Source organism: Pelophylax lessonae, assembly GCF_965119305.1.
Source record: "Pelophylax lessonae genome assembly, chromosome: 3".
NCBI classification, from domain to species: Eukaryota; Metazoa; Chordata; class Amphibia; order Anura; family Ranidae; genus Pelophylax; species Pelophylax lessonae.
Window position 1 is genome coordinate 678,566,649 of NC_138770.1, and position 21,704 is coordinate 678,588,352.

At 44.8% G+C, this 21,704-nt stretch overlaps 1 protein-coding gene across 3 annotated transcripts in view; it reads left to right on the top strand.

The window, feature by feature from the left end:
* The window catches only part of MOCS1 (molybdenum cofactor synthesis 1), a 74,593-nt gene that overhangs the window by 25,124 nt on the left and 27,765 nt on the right, over window positions 1-21,704 (top strand). For all 3 annotated transcript variants that reach the window (XM_082249304.1, XM_082249303.1, XM_082249305.1), the window contains exons 2-4: window positions 8,542-8,674; window positions 13,073-13,240; window positions 21,035-21,199. In XM_082249304.1, the coding sequence (XP_082105430.1) occupies window positions 8,542-8,674; window positions 13,073-13,240; window positions 21,035-21,199 (466 nt within the window). The remainder of the gene's footprint in view (window positions 1-8,541; window positions 8,675-13,072; window positions 13,241-21,034; window positions 21,200-21,704) is intronic.

The following is a 21,704-nucleotide window of genomic DNA, read 5'->3' on the forward strand; positions in this document are numbered from 1 at the left end:
ACTGAGTGTAGAGTCCCACTTCTATAGACCTGCATCTTTTCTTGTTTTTTAAGTCTATTTGCCCATCCTGGTACTACAAGCCGGTCTATAGAAGTGTGACTCTATCCTCGGTGTATTCTCATGTACCGATTAACAAATATAAAGAGAAGCTCATGACTTGTAAAGATAAATAATAAACATGATTCTTCTATAATAATTTTTCTTTAAAAATCATGAGATTCTCTTTTTATTTATTAATCAATAAGAACACACTGAGGATAGAGTCACACTGCTATAGACCGGCTTGTAGCACCAAGATGGGCAAATAGACTTAACAAATAACAAGAAAAGCTGCAGGTCTAGAGAAGTGGGACTCTACGCTCAGTGTGTTCTCAAATATTGATACCAAATATTAAGAAAGCTCCATTAATTGTAAAAAAAAAAAAAAAAAGTATTAGAATACAATAACGTTTTAGTATTTTTTATTTGATCTTATAAAGAAAAACCAAATAACTTGTAAAGATAAAATAAAATAATTCTACTATAAGTTTTTTTTTTTTTTTACAATTAATTAAATTTTCTTAATATCTGATATTTGATACATGAGAGCACACAGAGGGGAGAGTGACATTTCTATAGACCTGCATCTTTTTTTACTCTTATTTATGCATATTTGCCCATCTTGGTGCTACAAGCAGGTCTATAGAATTGTGACTCTCCCCTCCGTGTGCTCTCATGTATCGTTTTAACTACTTAAGGACCGGGCCTATTTCCGACACTTGTTGTTTATAAGTTAAAAATCTGTATTTTTTTGCTAGAAGATTACTCAGAACCCCCCCCCCCCCCCCCAAAAAAAAAAAATATATATATATATATTATATATGAGAGAGAGTTTTTTTTTTTTTTTTTTTTTTTTAGCAAATATTTTGTAGAATAAAATGGTGGTTGTTGCAATATTTTTTTGTCATGCGGTATTTGCGCAGCGGTCTTAAACGCAATTTAGCAGCAGAGAGAGGTATCTTCTAGCATGGGAAGCAAGTCTTTTGTAGCGTGCCTCATTTTCTTCCCACCACTGATGAGGATGACTTCTTCTGTCAATTACTTGTTCCTTCAAATAGAGATGAAGTTCATCATCCAGGCTCATTATTGCTGATTCTGAAAAATCGCATGAGGCCCTAATAAAACACTGAAAATGTCCTGATCAATTCAACCACGATGAAGAAGATCCTCTTCTGTTCGTTGTCATCTTTTTGGACATTTTTCTGTTTTTGCAGCACGCTGCTCTTTAAGATTATAAAAATGCTGTTCTGGACTTGTTGTTTCGGCAGGAACCTCCTGCACCTCCTGTTGAATATCTTCTGTCAGCCATTGTTTTGCCTTGGCTAATACATCATCAGAAAAGAAAGCATGGTTCTTGTATCGAGGATCCAAAAGACTTGCCAGCACAACATGTTTAATCTCTTCATGCTTCTCAAAACATATATCAATCTAAGCTCTTTGGCTTTACAGACCATCATTTGAAAGTTGGAGGGTGTTGTGTGCCATGGCACTGAGGTATAACATATCCGCAAGCCTCATTCCTTTCCGCGTGTTTGCTCCGCTGTCTCGAAGGAGCACAAGCATCGCTCGGTCTTTGTTGATTCCCCATTCTTCAAGCATGCCTAGAAATATTTCTCTACTGTACTCAGTGTGGGATCCTTGCATCACTTTTGTATTCAACACCAATTGCCTTTTTGTCCATCCGCTGTCAATGAAGTTGCATGTAAGATTCATTAGTGACTCTGACTCTGTTTGTCCTAATCAGCAGTCAGTCGTGAATGAGAGCAAGTTGCCAGCATTCTCTGGTTGCAGCATAGCCTTTACTTTGTCAATGACCCTTTTTTGAATCTTTCCCAGCATTTCTGTTCGATAATACTTCTCACTCTTCAGTGTGTACCTTGGTTCAAGTATGGACATTAACCGCTTAAATCCTGAGTCAGACACCATTGAAAAATGCCTGTTTATCAGTGACCATCATCTGTGATTACTCTGTCCAGCAGTTGGGATCTTCCATCTGAATCTAGACAGTGACATCTGTTTTTTTTCTAAAACATATCTGTTATTGTTGCCTGGGATAGTGGAGGAGATTTCAAAATCACATTGATATTCATTTTGTTTTTTTCTGTGCTGCATGATAGAATTGAATACGATGAACTCTTAGATGGACCCAAAGATTTGACGTATTTTTGTTTTTTTTGCAGTTACTGATCCCATGCTTATATTGTTTGTACATGTGTTGCACACTGCTGCTTTTCCTGGAGAAGGTTGAGACGAGAAAAAGTCCCAGACCACACTTTTACTTTTTCTGTCTTCATCCATCTCCATTTCAATTTGAAAGAGACAATAAGGTTAAAAAAATGTCTGGCTGGTACCCTACCCTGCTGTAGATGGCTTGCTGGCATCCTGTTTTGGGTCGGCGGCTGACGCCTGGCAGTGTGGGTGGCTTGCTGGCACCCTGTTGTGAGTCGGTGGCTGACGCCTGGCAGTGTGGGTGGCTGGCTGGCACCCTGTTGTGGGTCGGTGGCTGACGCCTAGCAGTGTGGGTGGCTGGCTGGCACCCTGTTGTGGGTCGGTGGCTGACGCCTGGCAGTGTGGGTAGCTTGCTGGCACCGTGTTGTGGGGTGGCTGGCTGCTGTCACTATGTTGTGGGTCGGTGGCTGACGCCTGGCAGTGTGGGTGGCTGGCTGGCACCCTGTTGTGGGTCGGTGGCTGACGTCTGGCAGTGTGGGTAGCTTGCTGGCACCCTGTTGTGGGGTGGCTGGCCGCTGTCACCCTGTTGTGAGTTACTGGATGATGCCTGGCAGTGTGGGTGGCTTGCTGCTGTCACCATGTTGTGGGTCGGTGGCTGACACCTGGCAGTGTGGGTCGCTGGCTGGCAACCTGTTGTGGGTCGGTGGCTGACGCCTGGCAGTGTGGGTGGCTGGCTGGCACCCTGTTGTGGGTCGGTGGCTGACGCCTGGCAGTGTGGGTCGCTGGCTGGCACCCTGTTGTGGGTCGGTGGCTGATGCCTGGCTGTGTGGGTCGCTGGCTGGCACCCTGTTGTGGGTCGGTGGCTGATGCCTGGCAGTGTGGGTCGCTGGCTGGCACCCTGTTGTGGGTCGGTGGCTGATGCCTGGCAGTGTGGGTGGCTTGCTGGCACCCTGTTGTGGGTCGGTGGCTGATGCCTGGCTGTGTGGGTCGCTGGCTGGCACCCTGTTGTGGGTCGGTGGCTGATGCCTGGCAGTGTGGGTGGCTTGCTGGCTCCCTGTTGTGGGTCGGTGGCTGACGCCTGGCAGTGTGGATGGCTGGCTGGCACCCTGTTGTGGGTCGGTGGCTGACGCCTGGCAGTGTGGGTGTCTGGCTTGGTGTCACCCTGTTGTGGGTGGCTGGCTTGGTGTCACCCTGTTGTGGGTGGCTGGCCTGGTGTCACTCACCCTGGCCTGTTGTTTTGGCTTGCTGGAACACTGTGGTGGGTGACTGGCCCTGGTGTCACCCTGTTGTGGGGTGGGTGGCTGGCTGCTGGCACCCTGTTGTGGGGTGGGTGTCTGGATGCTGGCCTGGCACCCTGTTGTGGGTGGCTGGCTGCTGGCACCCTGTGGTGAGTGGCTGAGGCCAGGGCCTGTGGGTGGCTGGCTGGCACCGTGACTGGACTGCAGCTGCACACACTGTCCGAGGCATGGGAGGCGGTCTTAGAAGGCAGAACGTGTCAAATTATAGGCCCAATGCCCTGGAGACACATGAAGCAACACATGCAATGACGTCACGTGTGCGCCGCGCACAATATCGGTAACTTCCGGGGGCCGATTCAAATATATCGGGGAAAGTGCATATCGGCCCTCGATATATCGGCCTTGCCGATAATCGGTTGATCCCTATACCGGATCAATATACATATATCAATATCCCTATACACAGAGGGATCAATGATCCTCCTCCAATTAACTCAACATGTTTCGCGGGATATCCGCTTCATCAGGAGTACTGTTCAGGAGGAACTAATCTAGAAGAATGTGAAAATAATATACAGAGGTAACAGGTGTATTATAGATACACTAATATAAACAATCACACAGACTTCCACCATCCCAAGTGGGAACATAAGCTGTATAAATATATCCCCATCCCTCCTCCCAGTTATGGGCCCAGATCCAACCAGTGGGAGATATAACATATGGACTGGGGTCAGCTCAGTCAAGATATTGGTATTTGGAAACAAAAAGTATATCTGGACAGCCGCACTCCAATGCAAATAGTTATTGAAAAAGAGGATAAAAATACCACAGCATACAGAAGTCCGGATCAACGACAGCTGACGCATTTCACACTGCTAACAGTGAATAATCATCATAGCTATATCGTGTGTGTATGTGTATGTGTGTGTGTGTGTGTGTGTGTGTGTGATTTATATATTATTTTTTTTTTACCTTTTGCTAAACAAAGACCAAAAATTTTGGAAAAAAAACATTTTTTCATAGTTTTAAAATTTGCAAACAGGTTTTTGTTTCTTCACTGATGTGCGCTGATGAAGAGGCACTGATAATCAGGACACTGATGGGTACTGAGGCACTGGTAGGTGGCATTTATAGGCACTAATGGGTGGCTCTGATGGGCACTGTCACTGGTAGGTGGCACTGATTGGTAGCACTGATGGGTACTGGTAGGTGGCACTGATGGGCATAGATAGCCAGCACTGATGGGTGACGCTGATTGGTGGCACTGATGGGTACTGGTAGGCGGCACTGATGGGCATAGTCAGCACTGATAGGGGTACTGGTAGGCGGCACTGATAGGGGGTTCTGATAGGCGCCACGGATGGGTACTGGTAGGCGGCACTGATGGGCATAGATAGTCAGCACTGATAGGGGGTTCTGGTAGGCGCCACGGATGGGTACTGGTAGGCAGCACTGATGGGCATAGATATTCAGCACTGAAAGGTGACACTGATGGGCACTGGTAGGCAGCGCTGATGGGCATAGTCAGCACTGATCGGTGGCACTGATGGGCACTGGTAGGTGGCATTGATTGGTGACACTGATGGGCATTGATTGGCAGCACTGATAGGTGACACTGATGGGCACTGGTAGGGGGCACTGATAGGCAGCAACAATAGGTGACAGTGATAAGGAGGCACTGGTTGGCAGCACTTCTAGGCACTGATTGGCGGCACTGATTATCAGTGTCAATGTCCCTTTAAGACAAGACGGTTATCAGCTCTCTTCTCCTCTCCTCCATGCTGTTAGCATGAGGAATTAAAGCCAATAACCGGCTTGTGTTGACATCCGTGAACAGCTGTCATTGGACACCGCTGATAATGTGGTAAAGGGCCGCTGTGATTGGACTCGGTGATCAGAGGGAGCTACCCACGTGCTGGAAGCGCGATCATGGGAGGACGTCAAAAGACACTCCCCTGGCAAAGTACGCCTGCGTTGTTGCTGTCATTCAGCTATAGCTTAGACAGGAATGGGTTAAACGTTCATACAAGTATATATATTTGAATCTTTATTATTTTTTGCCAATAACCTGGTGTGGGCGGATTTCTGCCAGTCACAGGCTGTGTCACGCCCCTCCAGCCTGAGAGGAAGATGAAGCCTCCATTAATCTACATGTAAAATCCCGCCCCTATTGTGTTTAGCTGGTTAGTGGACACGGGAGGAGGGAGGAAGTGGGCTGTCATTTATCACTGTGTATACACCCACATGTGTGACTCTATGGTCACATGGGCAGCTCAGATGTGATAGGCAGGAAATGCTCAGCATAGAAATACACTGAAAACTGAGCATGTGTAGAGCTGCCAACACTGCTCTGCGAAATACCCAACGGCAGTGGGGACATGGACAGGAGGGGGAGATAGAGAGCAGCAGGATCAACCAGTTTTTTTGCATAATACAAAAAGGAATCTCATAGTGAGTGAATAGCATGGAATACACCATTTATCTATATATAATATATATATATATAGGTTTAGTTTAAGGCCCTAATTCTCCGATTCTCCAGTGCTTCGCCCCGGTCATGGTTTGCAGTTGCATTGCACAGATCTTGCCCTGGCATACATTCTGGTGCTACAAGTTCTGTGATCCTCTCCCCGCCTCCCCCTCCAGCATTCTATGTACTCGCTGTGTGAACATTGAACCTTTTTGTACAACGCCCTGACCCTCCGATTTATTCATGAAGTCCTTTTTTCCTTCAAATTTTTCTTTTACCTTTCACCCAAGTAAAGCTTGAATGTTTTCAAAGTAAATGGAAGAAGCAAGCCCAAGAGCTGCAACATGTTGCTTCATTTACAGCACATGTTTACAGTGCGGTGTAAGAATGTGCGTTTTATAAATGTCCTGGGATTAAAACAAACTCAGGGTTGCTGCAGCCATTAGTTTGGTATTTTATTTTATTTTTTCAGACCTCCAAGCTGTAGAGCCAGCGGATTACTTTTTTGGGGACACTGAATGTGAAGCCCCTCCCCCTGCCACCGCCACCCGTGGTGTTCTGGAGGAATTGGAAAGCCTGGGACCGCGGTAAATGGATTTAGGATAGAGAATGGGAAGAACTCGGTACACATTCATTTACCAATCTCCTCTGTGATGAATGAACCTGGAAGTGAAGAGCATTTCATCACTTCCGGGTTCAGAGCTGACAGACTGACACCCATCCAATCAGGGTATTTTTGATATTTGCAGAACGCCTCCTCCCAAGGGCGAGCCCACTGCTTGAATCAGGACTGAAAGCTCCTAATGGGAGTACTGAGGCAGCGTGCTGGGATGTTTTCAAGAGGTTATGTACAGCCCCCTGCCACCCCCTCCCACCAGCCATGATCAGCCCACATTGCATAGAGAAGCACAGCGACTTCCGACTTTATCACGGGGGGGGTCAAAGTGACAAAACGCGTCGGGAATGGATAGACGGCAACCAGAGGAGACATCGGGACGGTTGGCAAAATTGGTAAATTGGCAGCATCCATCGGTGGTGAGATTTGATATGGAAACAGCACTTCATGTGCTTTATATCAATAAGGCCTAAACTGTTTTTAACCACTTAAGGACCCGACCTATTTCTGACACTTGTTGTTTACAAGGTAAAATCAGTATTTTTTGCTAGAAAATTACTTGGAACCCCCCAAACCTCTGGATATGACGCTGAGCACGTGCACTCAACTTATTTGGTTGATCATGGTGAGGCCTGTTCTGAGTGGAACCTGTCCTGTTAAACCACTGTATGGTCTTGGCCACCATGCTGCAGCTCAGTTTCAGGGTCTTGGCAATCTTCTTATAGCCTATGCCAAATGAAGCAACAATTCTTTTTTTGGATCCTCAGAGAATTATTTGCCATGAGGTGCCATGTTGAACTTCCAGTGACCAGTATGAAAGAGGCAGAGCAATAACACCACATTTAACACACCTGCTTCTCATTCACACCTGAGACCTTGTAACACTAACGAGTCACATGACATCGGGGAGGGAGAATGGATAATTGGGCCCAGTTTGGATATTGTCACTTAGGGGTGTACTCACTTTTGTTGCCAGTGGTTTAGACATTAATGGCTGTGTGTTGAGTTATTTTGAGGGGACAGTAAATTTACACTGTTATACAAGCTGTACACTCACTACTTTACATTGTAGCAAAGTGTCATTTCTTCAGTGTTGTCACATGAAAAGATAGAATAAAATATTTACAAAAATGTGAGGGGTGTACTCACTTTTGTGAGATACTATGTGTATATAATTTTTTTTTTTTTAAGCGGAGACCCTAGAGAATAAAATCAAGATTATTCCTGCAGAGCATACTAGCACATTATGAAATACTTACCTTAGAACGAAGCCCTGCACTGCCACGCTGTCATCTCTGATCACCAGGTTTTCCTTCCGGATTTGCATCCTCTGGCTGTCTGACCGCGCCGCGATGACGTCACTCCCGCGTGTGCGCACGGGAGTCACGGAGCACTGAAGGGATGGCACGGCTATACCGTCTCTTCAGAGCGCGTGCACCGCTGACCTCACCGGCTGCATGAAGTGCAAATATATCCTAAACCGTAAAGGTTTAGGAGATATTCATAGTACCTACAGGTAGGCCTTATTATAGGCTTTCCTGCAGAGTGGGTTTACATCCTCTTTAAATACCACCAAAAGAAAGCTCTATTTGTAGGAAAAGAAGTGATAAAAATGTCATCTGGGTTCAGTGTTGCATGACCGTGCAATTGTTATTCAAAGTGTGACTGCGCTAAAAGCTGAAAATTGGCCTGGGCAGGAAGGGGGTGAAAGTGCCCTGTAGACAAGTGGTAAAAAGGCTTTGCCTCACCCAAGATGGCTGCTAAAGTCACGTGGGGCAGCAGCATCCAATAGGATCACTTCCTCAGTGACCCAGGAAACCACAGAGGAACACTGTTCCACCTGATTCCTCTCCAGCTAGAGAACTGCTGCAGAAGAGCGCCACCTGTTGTGGAGAAAATAGACTGCACCAGCCTACAAATGTCATTAGCCTATTGATAAGGAGGGAAAGGAGGCAAGATATAAGCAGATTAAACATCAGCTCTGTGGTCTCCTCTTGTCTTCTCAGGTATTGTCGAGCGTGGAAAGGAAGAGATTCATCAAGGAAAATCCGCTGCCATTCTCCGCCTTCCTCACAGACAGCTTTGGCCGTCAGCACACTTATCTGAGGATCTCATTAACTGAGAAGTGTAACCTTCGATGTGAGTACTGCTGAACCACAATGAATCCTTAGGCAGCACTGTCCCTAAACCTTCGTTCCAGCTATAGAGTGAAAGGTAGAGGGATACTTCCATCATTCTACAAGAAAAGAGCCAATACACTTGGAGGGAGGTAGACCTGCCTGCCATGCAACAATGTAACAATACCATACTTAGAAATGTTTTCCACTATATGAGTTTGGGTGTCTCCAGTGAAGGGTCCTCGTAATCCAACATCAGCCCTGTCCTTGGAGGCTCATGATTCAAGCACTCTATAAATAATGGTAATGGGGTGATCCCTCTCCAAACATATACACTCCATGAGTCTAAAGGATTTGGGCACTCCTTCAAATGATGGAATTCGGATGTCTCCAGTGAAGGGTCCTGGTAAAACTCCATCATACAAAGACATTGTAGACAATTGTGTCTTCCAGCCTTGTGGTAACAGTTTGGTGAAGACCCTTTTCTGTTCCACCATGACTGTCCCCTGTGTACAGAACCAGCTCCATAAAGACATGGTGTGACCAGTTTGGTGTGGAGGAACTCGAGTGTCCTGCACAGAGCCCTGACCTCAACCCTACTGATCACATTTTGGATGATTTGGAACACTGATGGTGAGCCAGGTCTTCTCATACAACATCAGCCCCGTCCTTGGAGGCTCATGATTAAAGAACTCTATAATTAATGGTAATGGGGTCATTCCACTCAAAGCAGATACACTCCATGAGTCCAAAGGATTTGGGCACTCCTTCAAATGATGGAGTTCGGGTGTCTCCAGTGAAAGGTCCTGGTAATACTCCATCATACAAAGACATTGTAGACAATTGTGCTTTTCCAACCTTGTGGTAACAGTTTGGTGAAGACCCTTTTCTGTTCCACCATGACTGTCCCCTGTGTACAAAGCCAGCTCCATAAAGGCATGGGGTGACCAGTTTGGTGTGGAGGAACTGGAATGTCCTGCACAGAGCACTGACCTCAACCCTACTGATCACATTTTGGATGATTTGGAACAGTGATGGTTGGATGAGAAGACCTGGCTCACCATCACTGTTCCAAATCATCCAAAATGTGATCAATAGGGTTGAGGTCAGTGCTCTGTGCAGGACATTCCAGTTCCTCCACACCAAACTGGTCACCCCATGCCTTTATGGAGCTGGCTTTGTACGCAGAGGGCAGTCATGGTGGAACAGAAAAGGGTCTTCACCAAACTGTTACCACAAGGCTGGAAGAGCACAATTGTCTACAACGTCTTTGTATGATGGAGTATTACCAGGATCTTTCCCTGGAGACACCTGAACTCTATTATTTAAAGGAGTGCCCACATTATTTGGACTCATGGAGTGTATATATTTGGAGCGGGATGACCCCATTACCATTATTTATAGAGTTCTTTAATCATGAGCCTCCAAGGACGGGGCTGATGTTGGATGAGAAGACCTGGCTCACATCAGCCCCGTCCTTGGAGGCTCATGATTCAAGCACTCAATAATGGTAATGGGGTCATCATACTCCAAACATATACACTCCATGAGTCCAAAGTGCGTGGGCACTCCTTCAAATGATGGAATTCGGATGTCTCCAGTGAAGGGTCCTGGTAAAACTCCATCATACAAAGGCATTGTAGACAATTGTGTCTTCCAACCTTGTGGTAACAGTTTGGTGAAGACCCTTTTCTGTTCCAGCATGACGGTCCCCTGTGTACAAAGCCAGCTCCATAAAGACATGACTTGACCAGTTTGGTGTGGAGGAACTCGAGTGTCCTGCACAGAGCCCTGACCTCAACCCTACTGATTACCTTTGGGGTGAATTGGGACACTGATGGTGAACCAGGGTTTTTTGTCACCTCCTCCCATTAAGCACTACTTGTTGCCAATGACTAGGCCTCAGCACTATCACACGATGGAGGAGGTAACCTCACTCCTACCTCTAAGCTCTGAGACCAGCCAACACTGAGTTTTTGTTGGTGGCATGTGTGACAGAGGCATAAGTGAGGAAGCACTGTAAGGAAGTATAGGGGGATCAGGGGTGGGCTTTAAATATTTTAAAATATTTGTTTTAAATAAAATGTGTTCCTATGTAAACCCTTAGTCGGCCTTGAATGGCCGTAATGAACTCTTCCTTCCCCTTCTCCCATTAGCTATTATTTCCTGATTATTTTTAATTTATTTTTTTTCTATCCATTTTCGTTTTTTTGTTTTTACCTTTCTGTTAGTTTTTGTTAATTTTTTTTTGTGTGTGTTGCATGTATTTGATTTGTAAAAATCTTGGCAATGATGTGTTTCAGAACCTAAATTTTAGTTGCAAACTCCCGCTGTCAAATTGCAGTAAAACAAAAAGAAAAAAAAAGTGCTCTCTGTCCCGATCTGCTCCAGTTCAGCAGGTAATCTGTATATAATGTACCAAAGGGAAAAACAGACTTTCCCAGTGCTAGACTACCCACCATCAGTGTAACAACATTTTACAAAAAAAATCGTTTTTTAAAACATTTAATTTATTCATATCAAAAATATATTAAAATTCAATCCAACACATGATTAATTTATACGTCATTATACAATGCAATACACAGTAAATGACCCTTCTTCCAAAACCCAAGCTTAACCTTTCCCATAGACACACTGTATGACAGTGTGCCCACGTGTGTGTCAGACGGCAAGACTGTCCCTACGCGTTTCGCTTATGTAGCTTCTTCAGGGGTATTGGGTAAAGAGGGTTCATGATACCAGATTAACATAATTGTGATTTCAATAGAGAAGGGGTCGTAGACATTTGCCTAAAGCCAGATTGTTGATATGCCAGGACATCCGTGACTGTCAATTATATATAAAAACGGGGTATAATATTCTGCACCAAGGGGGGAAAGAAGAGCGCGGTCCCCCCCCCCCCCCCCCCCGTATCCAGGTGTCCGACCCATTCGAGGGAGGGATAATTTTAATTATGTATCAACATATTTCCTCAATCACAGTACAGTATTGATACCTCGGTGGTGGGGGAGACAAATGGGGGATCTATCCAGATTTGTAAAGATACTTAAGGGCCGTGACTCAGTGTGGAACTTTTCCTGATTAGGATTTGAGGAAATATGTTGATACATAAAATTTCCCTCCCTCGATTGGGTCGGACACCTGGATACGGGGGGACCGCTCTCTCCTTTCCCCTATGGTGCGGAATATTATGCCCCGTTTTTATATATAATTGACAGCGTATATATATATATATATATATATATATATATATATATATATATATATATATATATATATATATATATATATATATATATATATATATATATATATATATATATATAATATAATCTGGTATTGTGAGCCCTCTTCACCCAATACCCCTGAATAAGCTACATAAACGAAACACGTAGGGGACAGTCGTGCCCTCCGACACACACGTGGGCACACTGTCATACAGTGTATCTGTGGGAGAGGTTAAGCTTGGGTTTTGGAAGAAGGGTCATTTACTGTGTCTATTGCATTGTACGGTTGTATAATGACATTTAAATTTATCATGTGTTGGATTGAATTTTAAGATATTTTTGATAAGAATGAATTAAATGTTTTAAAAACTATTTTTTTGTAAATGTTGTTACACTGAGTGGGATAGTCTAGCACCGGGAAAGCCCCGTGTTTTTTTTTTTTTTTTTTTTTTTTCCCCTTTTGTACATTATATAAATATCTTTACTGGGGTGTTGTAGGAGAAATATCTTTTTCAGCAGGTAATCTGTTCATGGATCTCCTGTTATTAATAGTTTGTGTTTTTGTTTTTTTTATTTAGATTTCTTTTTGATTTAATTTCTATTTCTTTTTGATTTTATTGTATTTTATTTAGATATTCTTTTTGATTTGATTTTATTGTATTTAGATTTGATTTTTATTTTATTTAGATTTCTTTTTTATTTTATTGTATTTTATTTATATTTCTTTTTGATTTGATTTTTATTTTATTTTATTTATATTTCTATTTGATTTTTATTTTATTTATATTTTTGATTTGATTTTTATTTTATTTATATTTTTTTGATTTTATTTATATTTCTTTGATTTTATTTTATTGTATTTTATTTATATTTCTTTTTGATTTTATTGTATTTATTTTAGATTTTCTTTTTGATTTTATTGTATTTTATATAGATTTTATTTTTATTTGGTTTTATTTTATTTTGATTTTGATTTGATGTTATTTTGATTTGATTTTATTTGTATTATACTGTATTTTAATTTAAAAAAAATAGATGACACACGGACTCCCAGCAGGGAACCATTAGTCCTCTATATTTGTTGACATAATAATTTGAGGACAATGGTTCCTTTTTCTGTTGGCGATGGTGTGTGCGTCTTCCTGGCGATTGATGTTCTGTGTATTATGGAGATTATTCTTGTCTCACAGGTCAGTATTGTATGCCGGAGGAAGGAGTACCGCTCACCCCGAAGGGCGACCTTCTCAGCACTCAGGAGATCCTCACTCTGGCCCGGATCTTCGTACAGGAAGGGGTGGATAAAATCCGGCTGACCGGTGGGGAGCCTCTAATCCGTCCAGATGTGGTGGACATTGTAGGTGAGAATCACAGAAATAACTAGAAGTCTCGCTTCAGACCTTTGCATGTCAAGAACGCATGCAAAATTGCCCCATGCATCCGGAAACGTGCCGCATCTAACAGCAGGGTGCTGCAGCACCATGTGGTGCGGTTTCGGCGTATTTTTGGAAAGGAGTCTGGGACTTCTTTTCTGCATTTCTCCCACATAAGTGCTGCCCTAAACACGGCACGCCGGAGCGGACGGAAACGCGCCAGGGCTTGGTTGGTTGCGCCTGTGGGCCAAGCTTTGGGTTACCTAAACTCTTTGGCTTCCTTTTTTTTTTTTTTTTTTTTTTTTTTTTTTTTTTTTTAGGTTTTTGGTAGATTTTACCGCGCCCTCTTTTCAGAGGAAGTTTGCAGGCCCTTCCGATCGTCTGTTTTTAGCCATTGAAGGTCCGCCATGTGTAATGCACACAGTGGCAGTGCGGTCCCATTCACTTGGGTTGAGGTTGGCGTAAGCAAAGTCATTGTTGATTTGCTGATGAAATATATTACAACCTACCAGTCCATATAGTCCCCGCTATACTAGAGGCAGTGCAGCGAGTGCTCTCACCTTTCATAAAGGAAGTGGCTTTTTTCCAACCAAGGACTGGCAGGATCAACCGAAAATATGTAAAAAAAAAAAAAATTAAAAACCTTGTGTGGTTTTTACGCTGAGCTTTGAGATCAGTCCATATTGTCTTAGTACATTCGTCTTGTGTCTTCTTCCTGAAACCAGGTTTCTGTAGTGGGTGGAGCCTACTTGGCCCCTCCCACAGCTCTGCGCTCTCTCTCCTCTTGCACAGGGTGACTGGTCTTGTCTCCGCCCCTCCTGTAGGTTTCTGTAGTGGGTGGAGTCTGATTGGCCCCTCCCACAGCTCTGCTCTCTCTTTCTCCTTGTGTAGGGTGACTGGTCCTGCCTCTGTCCCCTCCTGTAGGTTTCTGTAGTGGGTGGAGCCTGCTTGGCCCCTCCCACAGCTCTGCTCTCTCTCCTTGCACAGGGTGACTAATCTTGTCTCCGCCCCCTCCTGTAGGTTTCTGTAGTGGGTGGAGTCTGATTGGCCCCTCCCACAGCTCTGCTCTCTCTTTCTCCTTGTGTAGGGTGACTGGTCCTGCCTCTGCCCCCTCCTGTAGGTTTCTGCAGTGGGTGGAGCCTGATTGGCCCCTCCCACAGCTCTGCTCTCTCTTTCTCCTTGTGTAGGGTGACTGGTCCTGCCTCTGCCCCCTCCTGTAGGTTTCTGCAGTGGGTGGAGCCTGCTGGCCCCTCCCACAGCTCTGCTCTCTCTCTCTCCTTGCGCAGGGTTACTGTTCTAGTCTCCACCCCCTCCTGTAGGTTTCTGTCATCGGCCTTTAGTGGGTGGAGATTGCTGGGCCCCTCCCACAGCTCAGCACTCTCTCCTTGAGCAGGATGACTGGTCTTGTCTCCGCCCAATCCTGAAGTGGGTGGAGCCTGCTTGGTCCATCCCACAGCGCTGCTCTCTGCACAGGCTATGCACAGCACAGTGATGATGCCACTGCTACTTTTACAAAGTAATATCTGGGCTTGCAAAGGCATTCGGTGCACACAAAGCGGATTTATATCTTTTGTAGTTGTTGAAAAATATATTTCAATGAAAAGCTTTGTGCGCGGAGTTTGTCTTTAAATGCCCCCCCCCCCCCCTTCCTGACATATTGCTCTTTACATGAAACCATTGGCATACAGTAAATCTGGAAAGTATTCACAGCACTTCCCTTTTTCCACATTTTGTTATGTTACAGCCTTATTCCAAAATGGATTAAATTCATTATTTTCCTCAAAATTCTACAAACAATCCCCCATAATGACAACGTGAGTTAAGATTGTTTGAAATCTTTTCAAATTTATTTAAAAAAAAAAATCCCATGTACATAAGTATTCACACCCTTTGCTCAGTACTTTGGTGAAGCTCCTTTGGCACCAATTACAGCCTCCAGTATTTTTGAGTATGATGCTACAAGCTTGGCACTCCTATTTTTGGGCAGTTTCTCCCATTCTTCATTGCAGGACCTCTCAAGCTCCATCAGGTTGGATTGGGGAGGGTCGGTGCACAGCCATTTTCAGATCTCTACAGAGATGTTCAATCGGGTTCAAGTCTGGACTCTGGCTGGGCCACTCAAGGACATTCACAGAGTTGTCCCGTAGCCACTCCTTTGTTATCTTGGCTGTGTGCTTAGGGTCGTTGTCCTGTTGGAAGATGAACCTTCACCCCAGTTTGAGGTCCAGAGCTCTCTGGATCAGGTTTTCATCAAGGATGTCTCTGTACATTGCTGCATTCATCTTTCCCTCAATCCTGACTAGTCTCCCAGTTTCTGCCATTGAAAAACATCCCCACACCATGATGCTGCCACCACCATGCTTCACTGTAGGGATGGTATTGGCCAGGTGATGAGCGGTGACTGGTTTCCTCCAGACATGACGCTTGCCATTCAGGACTCCAGTCAAGTTGTAGAAACATCTCAAGGATGATCAGTAGAAACAGGATGCACCTGAGCTCAATTTTGAGTGTCATGGCAAAGGGTGTGAATACTTATGTACATGGGATTTTTTAGGGAGGGAGAAGCCCTGGCTGAGGACGAGTCCAAAGTCAGGCCCAGATAGTCCAGGCTCATTGAAGGGACCAGAGACGACTTCTGAAGGTTCAGAACCCACCCGAACTCCTCTAGAGCTCTCACGGTGACTTCCAAATTCGTCGTCAGCACCGTAGAGGTCTCCCCACGGAGAAGCATATTGGCCAGGAAGCCAGGACCGATATACCCGCTGTTGCAACAGTGCCAGGACCGGAGCCAACACCTTTATGAAGACCCGAGGAGCACAGAGGCAAGACCAAAGGGTAATGCCACTAACCGATAGAGATCCCCTCCCACGTAAAAAGCTGACCTCCTATGCAGGAAGAGAGAGGGGGTGTACCCTCCGGGACTGCCCATAGGCGTAGCCAGAACTTTTTTTCTGCCTGGTGTCCTACTCCTGTAGGGGGCAGTATAACCCTACTGATATGCATCAGGAACTGCGTCCGTCAATGAACGATAGAGAATTTTTATTTTTTTAATAAATTTGCAAACAAACTTCTTTCACGTTGTCATTATGGGGGATTGTTTGGAATAAATGCAGCTAGGTTCCAAAATTGTAAAATGTAAGGGGGAGTATCTATCTCTCAAAGGAGGATGCAGAAATCCACAGTGGGTGGAGCCTGCGTGGCCCCTCCCACAGCTCTGCTCGGTCCCTCTCCTTGCACAGGGTGACTGGTCTTGTCTCCGCCCCTCCTGTAGGTTTCTGAAGTGGGTGGAGCCTGATTTGCCCCTCCCAAAGTGGAATTGGGACTATACGATACCCAGAGGTAAATGAAAAAAACTTGGAAGGGAAATGGACCAGAAAAGAAAAATGATATCAGTATATAAAAGGAAAAAATTATAACGTTTGTTCCGACATTATTTAACCACTTGCCGACCAGCCGGCACAGTTGTATGGCGGCAGGTTCCCGCGAATCGCTGTACCTGTATGGCAGTCCACGGGAGCAATTGTAGGGGCGCGCGCCCACTCACCAGCGAGGAAGCCAATCCACAGGGCCAGCAGCCCGGGAAGAGAGCTCAGCGGTCTCTCTGGTATCGATGCAGAACTCCTGTGTTCCTCCTATTTAGGTACACAGGTGTTGATTTCACAAGTCCCTCCCCCATACAGTTAGAAAACACCCCCTAGGCTCACATTTAACTCTTTGATCGCCCCTGGCTTTACCCCTTCCCTGCCAGTGTCATTATTACAGTAACAGTGCATATTTTTAGCACTGTTTACTGTAGTAATGTCACTGGTAACCCCAAAAGTGTCAAAAATGTCAGTCAGGGGACCGATCTGTCCGCCGCAGTCCTGCTAAAAATCGCAGATTGCCGCCATTACTAGTAAAAAAAAAAAAAAATGACCTAAATCTTTCCCCTAATTTGTAGACGTGATAACTTTTGTGCAAACCAATCAATATACGCTTATTGGGATTTTTTTTTTTTACCAAAAATATGTAGCAGAAAACAAATTGGCCTAAAATGATGAACAAAATTTGATTTAATTTTTTTTTTTTTTATTGGGAATGTTATATAGCAGAATGTGAAAAAAAAAAATATATATATATAATATATATAATATGTGTGTGTGTGTGTATATATTTGTTTTTTCAGAATTGTCGCGTTTTTTGTTTATAGTGCATAAAATAAAAAATCGCACAGGTGATCAAATACCACCAAAAGAAATCTCTATTTGTGGGAAAAAAAGGACATCAGTTTTATTTATTTTTTTATTTATTACAGTGTCGCATGACCGCGCAATTGTCCGTTTAAGTAATGCAGTGCCAAATCGCAAAAAAAAAAGCCAATAAGGGGGAAAATCTTCCAGAAGTGGTTAAAACAACTCAAATGAGGAAACATAAGTTAACCAATTAAAACGTTAGATCACATAAGGTACAAAAATAGCAATACATAAAGGGTGGGCCCTAATGCATAAAGGGTGATGCTGAAATTGGTGGACACATAGACCCCAACGCGTTTCAAAAAAAAGTCTTCTTCAGGGGGTGAGAATTTCCACTAGATGGAGATTTCTAAAACCGATATACAAAAAGTAACATCTACAAATACATATTAGCACAAAAGATTGACTATGTAAACCGAGCGCAGACCCCCAAATGACAATACTTAGAGTTGACAGATCAAGCATCTAAATGCATGTGTACATAAAGAAAGAACAGACTGTGTGTCTATAGCTCTCAGCAGTACCCCACCGAAAATCCCAAGTGCCCCAGAGGACAGCACAAGGTTTAAAACGGCAGATAGGAAAAAGGATTCCTGAAAAAAAATAACAGAAAATAAAAAGCATATAAACCTCAAAAAGAAAAAAAGAAAAATTTAGATATATAATATATAGATGGCTAGATACAGTATCTCATAAAAGTAAGTACACCCCTCACATTTTTGTAAATATTTTATTCTATCTTTTCATGTGACAACACTGAAGAAATGACACTTTGCTACAATGTAAAGTAGTGAGTGTACAGCTTGTATAACAGTGTAAATTTACTGTCCCCTCAAAATAACTCAACACACAGCCATTAATGTCTAAACCGCCGGCAACAAAAGTGAGTACACCCCTAAGTGACAATGTCCAAATTGGGCCCAATTAGTCATTTTCCCTCCCCAGTGTCATGTGACTCGTTAGTGTTACAAGGTCTCAGGTGTGAATGGGGAGCAGGTGTGTTAAATTTGGTGTTATCACTCTTTCATACCGGTCACAATTGTTGTTCTACATAAAGATGGTCTAGACCAGTGATGGCGAACCTTGGCACCCCAGATGTTTTGGAACTACATTTCCCCATAAAGCTGAACTACTCTGCAGAGTGCATAAGCATCATGGGAAATGTAGTTCCAAAACATCTGGGGTGCCAAGGTTCGCCATCACTGGTCTAGGCTATAAGAAGATTGCCAAGACCCTGAAACTGAGCTGCAGCACGGTGGTCAAGACCATACAGCGGTTTAACAGGACAGGTTCCACTCAGAAGTTGAGTGCATGTACTCGGCATCATATCCAGAGGTTGTCTTTGGGAAATAGACATATGAGTGCTGCCAGCATTGCTGCAGAGGTTGAAGGGGTGGGGGGTCAGCCTGTCAGTGCTCAGACCATACACTGCATCAAATTGGTCTGCATGGCTGTCGCCCCAGAAGGAAGCCTCTTCTAAAGATGATGCACAAGAAAGTCCCCAAACAGTTTGCTGAAGTCAAGCAGACTAAGGACATGGATTACCGGAACCATCTCCTGTGCTCTGATGAGACCAAGATAAACTTATTTATGTCAGATGGTGCCAAGCGTATGTGGCAGCAACCAGGTGAGGAGTACAAAGACAAGTGTGTCTTGCCTACAGTCAAACATGGAGGTCGGAATGTCATGGTCTGGGGCTGCATGAGTGCTGCCGGCACTGGGAAGTTACAGTTCATTAAGGGAACCATGAATGCCAACATGTACTGTGACATACTGAAGCAGAGCATGATCCCTTCCCTTTGGAGACTGGGCCGCAGGGCAATATTCCAACATAACGACTCCAAACACATCTCCAAGACAACCACTGTCTTGCTAAAGAAGCTGAGGGTAAAGGTGATGGACTGGCCAAGCATGTCTCCAGACCTAAACCCTATTGAGTATCTGTGAGGCATCCTCAAATGGAAGGTGGAGGAGCGCAAGGTCTCTAACATCCACCAGCTCTGTGATGTCATCATGGAGGAGTGGAAGAGGACTCCAGTGGCAACCTGTGAAGCTCTGGTGAACTCCATGCCCAAGAGGGTTAAGGCAGTGCTGGAAAATAATGGTGGCCACACAAAATATTGACACTTTTGGCCCAATTTGGACATTTTCACTTAGGGATGTACTCACTTTTGTGAGATAATAACTATAATAATATATATTCGAAAGAGAGAGAGAGAATATAATAATTGGATGCAATGGATTTTAGGGAAAATCCCAACTAATATCCTAGACGTTTTCAGTCAAAGGCCGAGTATTTCGGCAAAGATGGACAAAAGCCTATGTGAAAAATATAAATTAACATATAGGCAAGAGAAAAATGCATAATTAGCCAAGCCATACCTGCAATTAACTAGAGTCTGATAAAACAGATGCGAGTCTTCCACAAATCAGGAAAGAATGAGGCTGGTATCTAGAAGCAGGTATATATGCATGTGCCCAACATGGATCACATGGGAATAAGATGACCAATCCGAACATAAGGGCAATCAAGCACACCTGTAATCCAATTAAGTTTCCCCACCTGGCAAAGGAGACTCCCAAGTTCTCCATAAATCCCACGCCGACATCTACTTGTGCTGGCGCTGGTCGCGCATGACGCCATGGCCAGTGCGACGAGCGCACACAGCAATGTCAACGGACACTGCCGGGCCCAGACTAAAACGTCACTTCTAGAATTGACCATGCCGCCATGTTGGAAGATGGCGAAAATGGAGAGCCGCGCCGACACGCGAAATCCCTGGAAGCACAAATGCTGAAAACAGCATAGGATTCCCGGGTGCAGAGAACGGGGCAAAGGGAATGACCCAGTTTACTGCTAAAATGCCTCTTCCCAAGAAGGGGCTATGTGTGCCGAGTGCAGCCAATGGGACATAGGGGATCCAACGAGAAAAAAGACAGTTATGGAGCAAGAAACACGCAGTTGACAAAAAGTATGGTATTGGTAGAATATTACATAATTAATATATAAAGAATGTATAAAGGAGCAACCACAAGAGGGGAAAAAAAGAACCACAAATCACATAAGGTGTTCAGAACGGCCTGTAGTAAAGCCTTCCAGGAAGGGTCTGTAGCTAAGGATCTTGTTGAGGCCCGGAGGTTCAATGGCCCTAAGGGTGTATATCCAATGGGAATACCTTTGTAGGAGTAACTTATTCCAGTCACCGCCTCTGGGGTCAGAGCTGATGGTTTCCATATCCCAGAAGTTCAGTGAAGGCATATATGGTAGTTGTGAGTCTGAGTGACATGTCTACTAATGGTGGTATGAATATCTCTGTACATGCTCCTTTATCCTACACCAGAATTCCCTCTTAGATTTTCCTATATAAAATGCTCCACATTGTTTGTAGAATTTTAAGGCATATTATTATTTAATCCATTTTGGAATAAGGCTGTAAAATAACAAAATGTGGAAAAAGTGAAGCTCTGTGAATACTTTCCGGGTACACTGTAAATCTAATATAAGACCGGGATGGTAGATTTATGTTCCTATTTTTGTGTCTTTCTGCAGCCCAGCTCCGGAAACTGGAAGGCCTGAAAAGCATCGCTGTTACCACAAATGGGATTAACCTAGCCCGGCAGCTGCCCCGGCTGAAGGACGCCGGACTGGACGTGTTGAACATCAGCCTGGACACCCTGGTGCCGGCCAAGTTCGAGTTCATTGTGAGGAGGAAAGGTGGGTGCCCCTGATCTCCATCATAGGAGGGGGTGAGGTGCCCATGGTCTGCATCTTAGGATGGGGGGAGGTGCCCCTGGTCTGCATCTGAGGATGGGGGGAGGTGCCCCTGGTGTCCATCTGAGGAGGGGAAGGTGGTGCCCCTGGTGTCCATCTGAGGAGAGGGGGGACCCCTGATCTCCCTCTCTCTGAGGAGAGAGGGGGGGTGCCCCTGATCTCCCTCTCTCTGAGGAGAGAGGGGGGGGTGCCCCTGATCTCCCTCCCTCTGAGGAGAGAGGGGGGGGTGCCCCTGATCTCCCTCCCTCTGAGGAGAGAGGGGGATGCCCCTGATCTCCCTCCCTCTGAGGAGAGAGAGGGGGGGGTGCCCCTGATCTCCCTTCTGAGGAGGGGGGGGCTGCCCCTGATCTCCCTCCCTCTTGAGGAGGGGGGCTGCCCCTGATCTCCCTTCAAGGGGGGGGGGGTCAGCCTGTCAGTGCTCAGACCATACGCCGCACACTGCATCAAA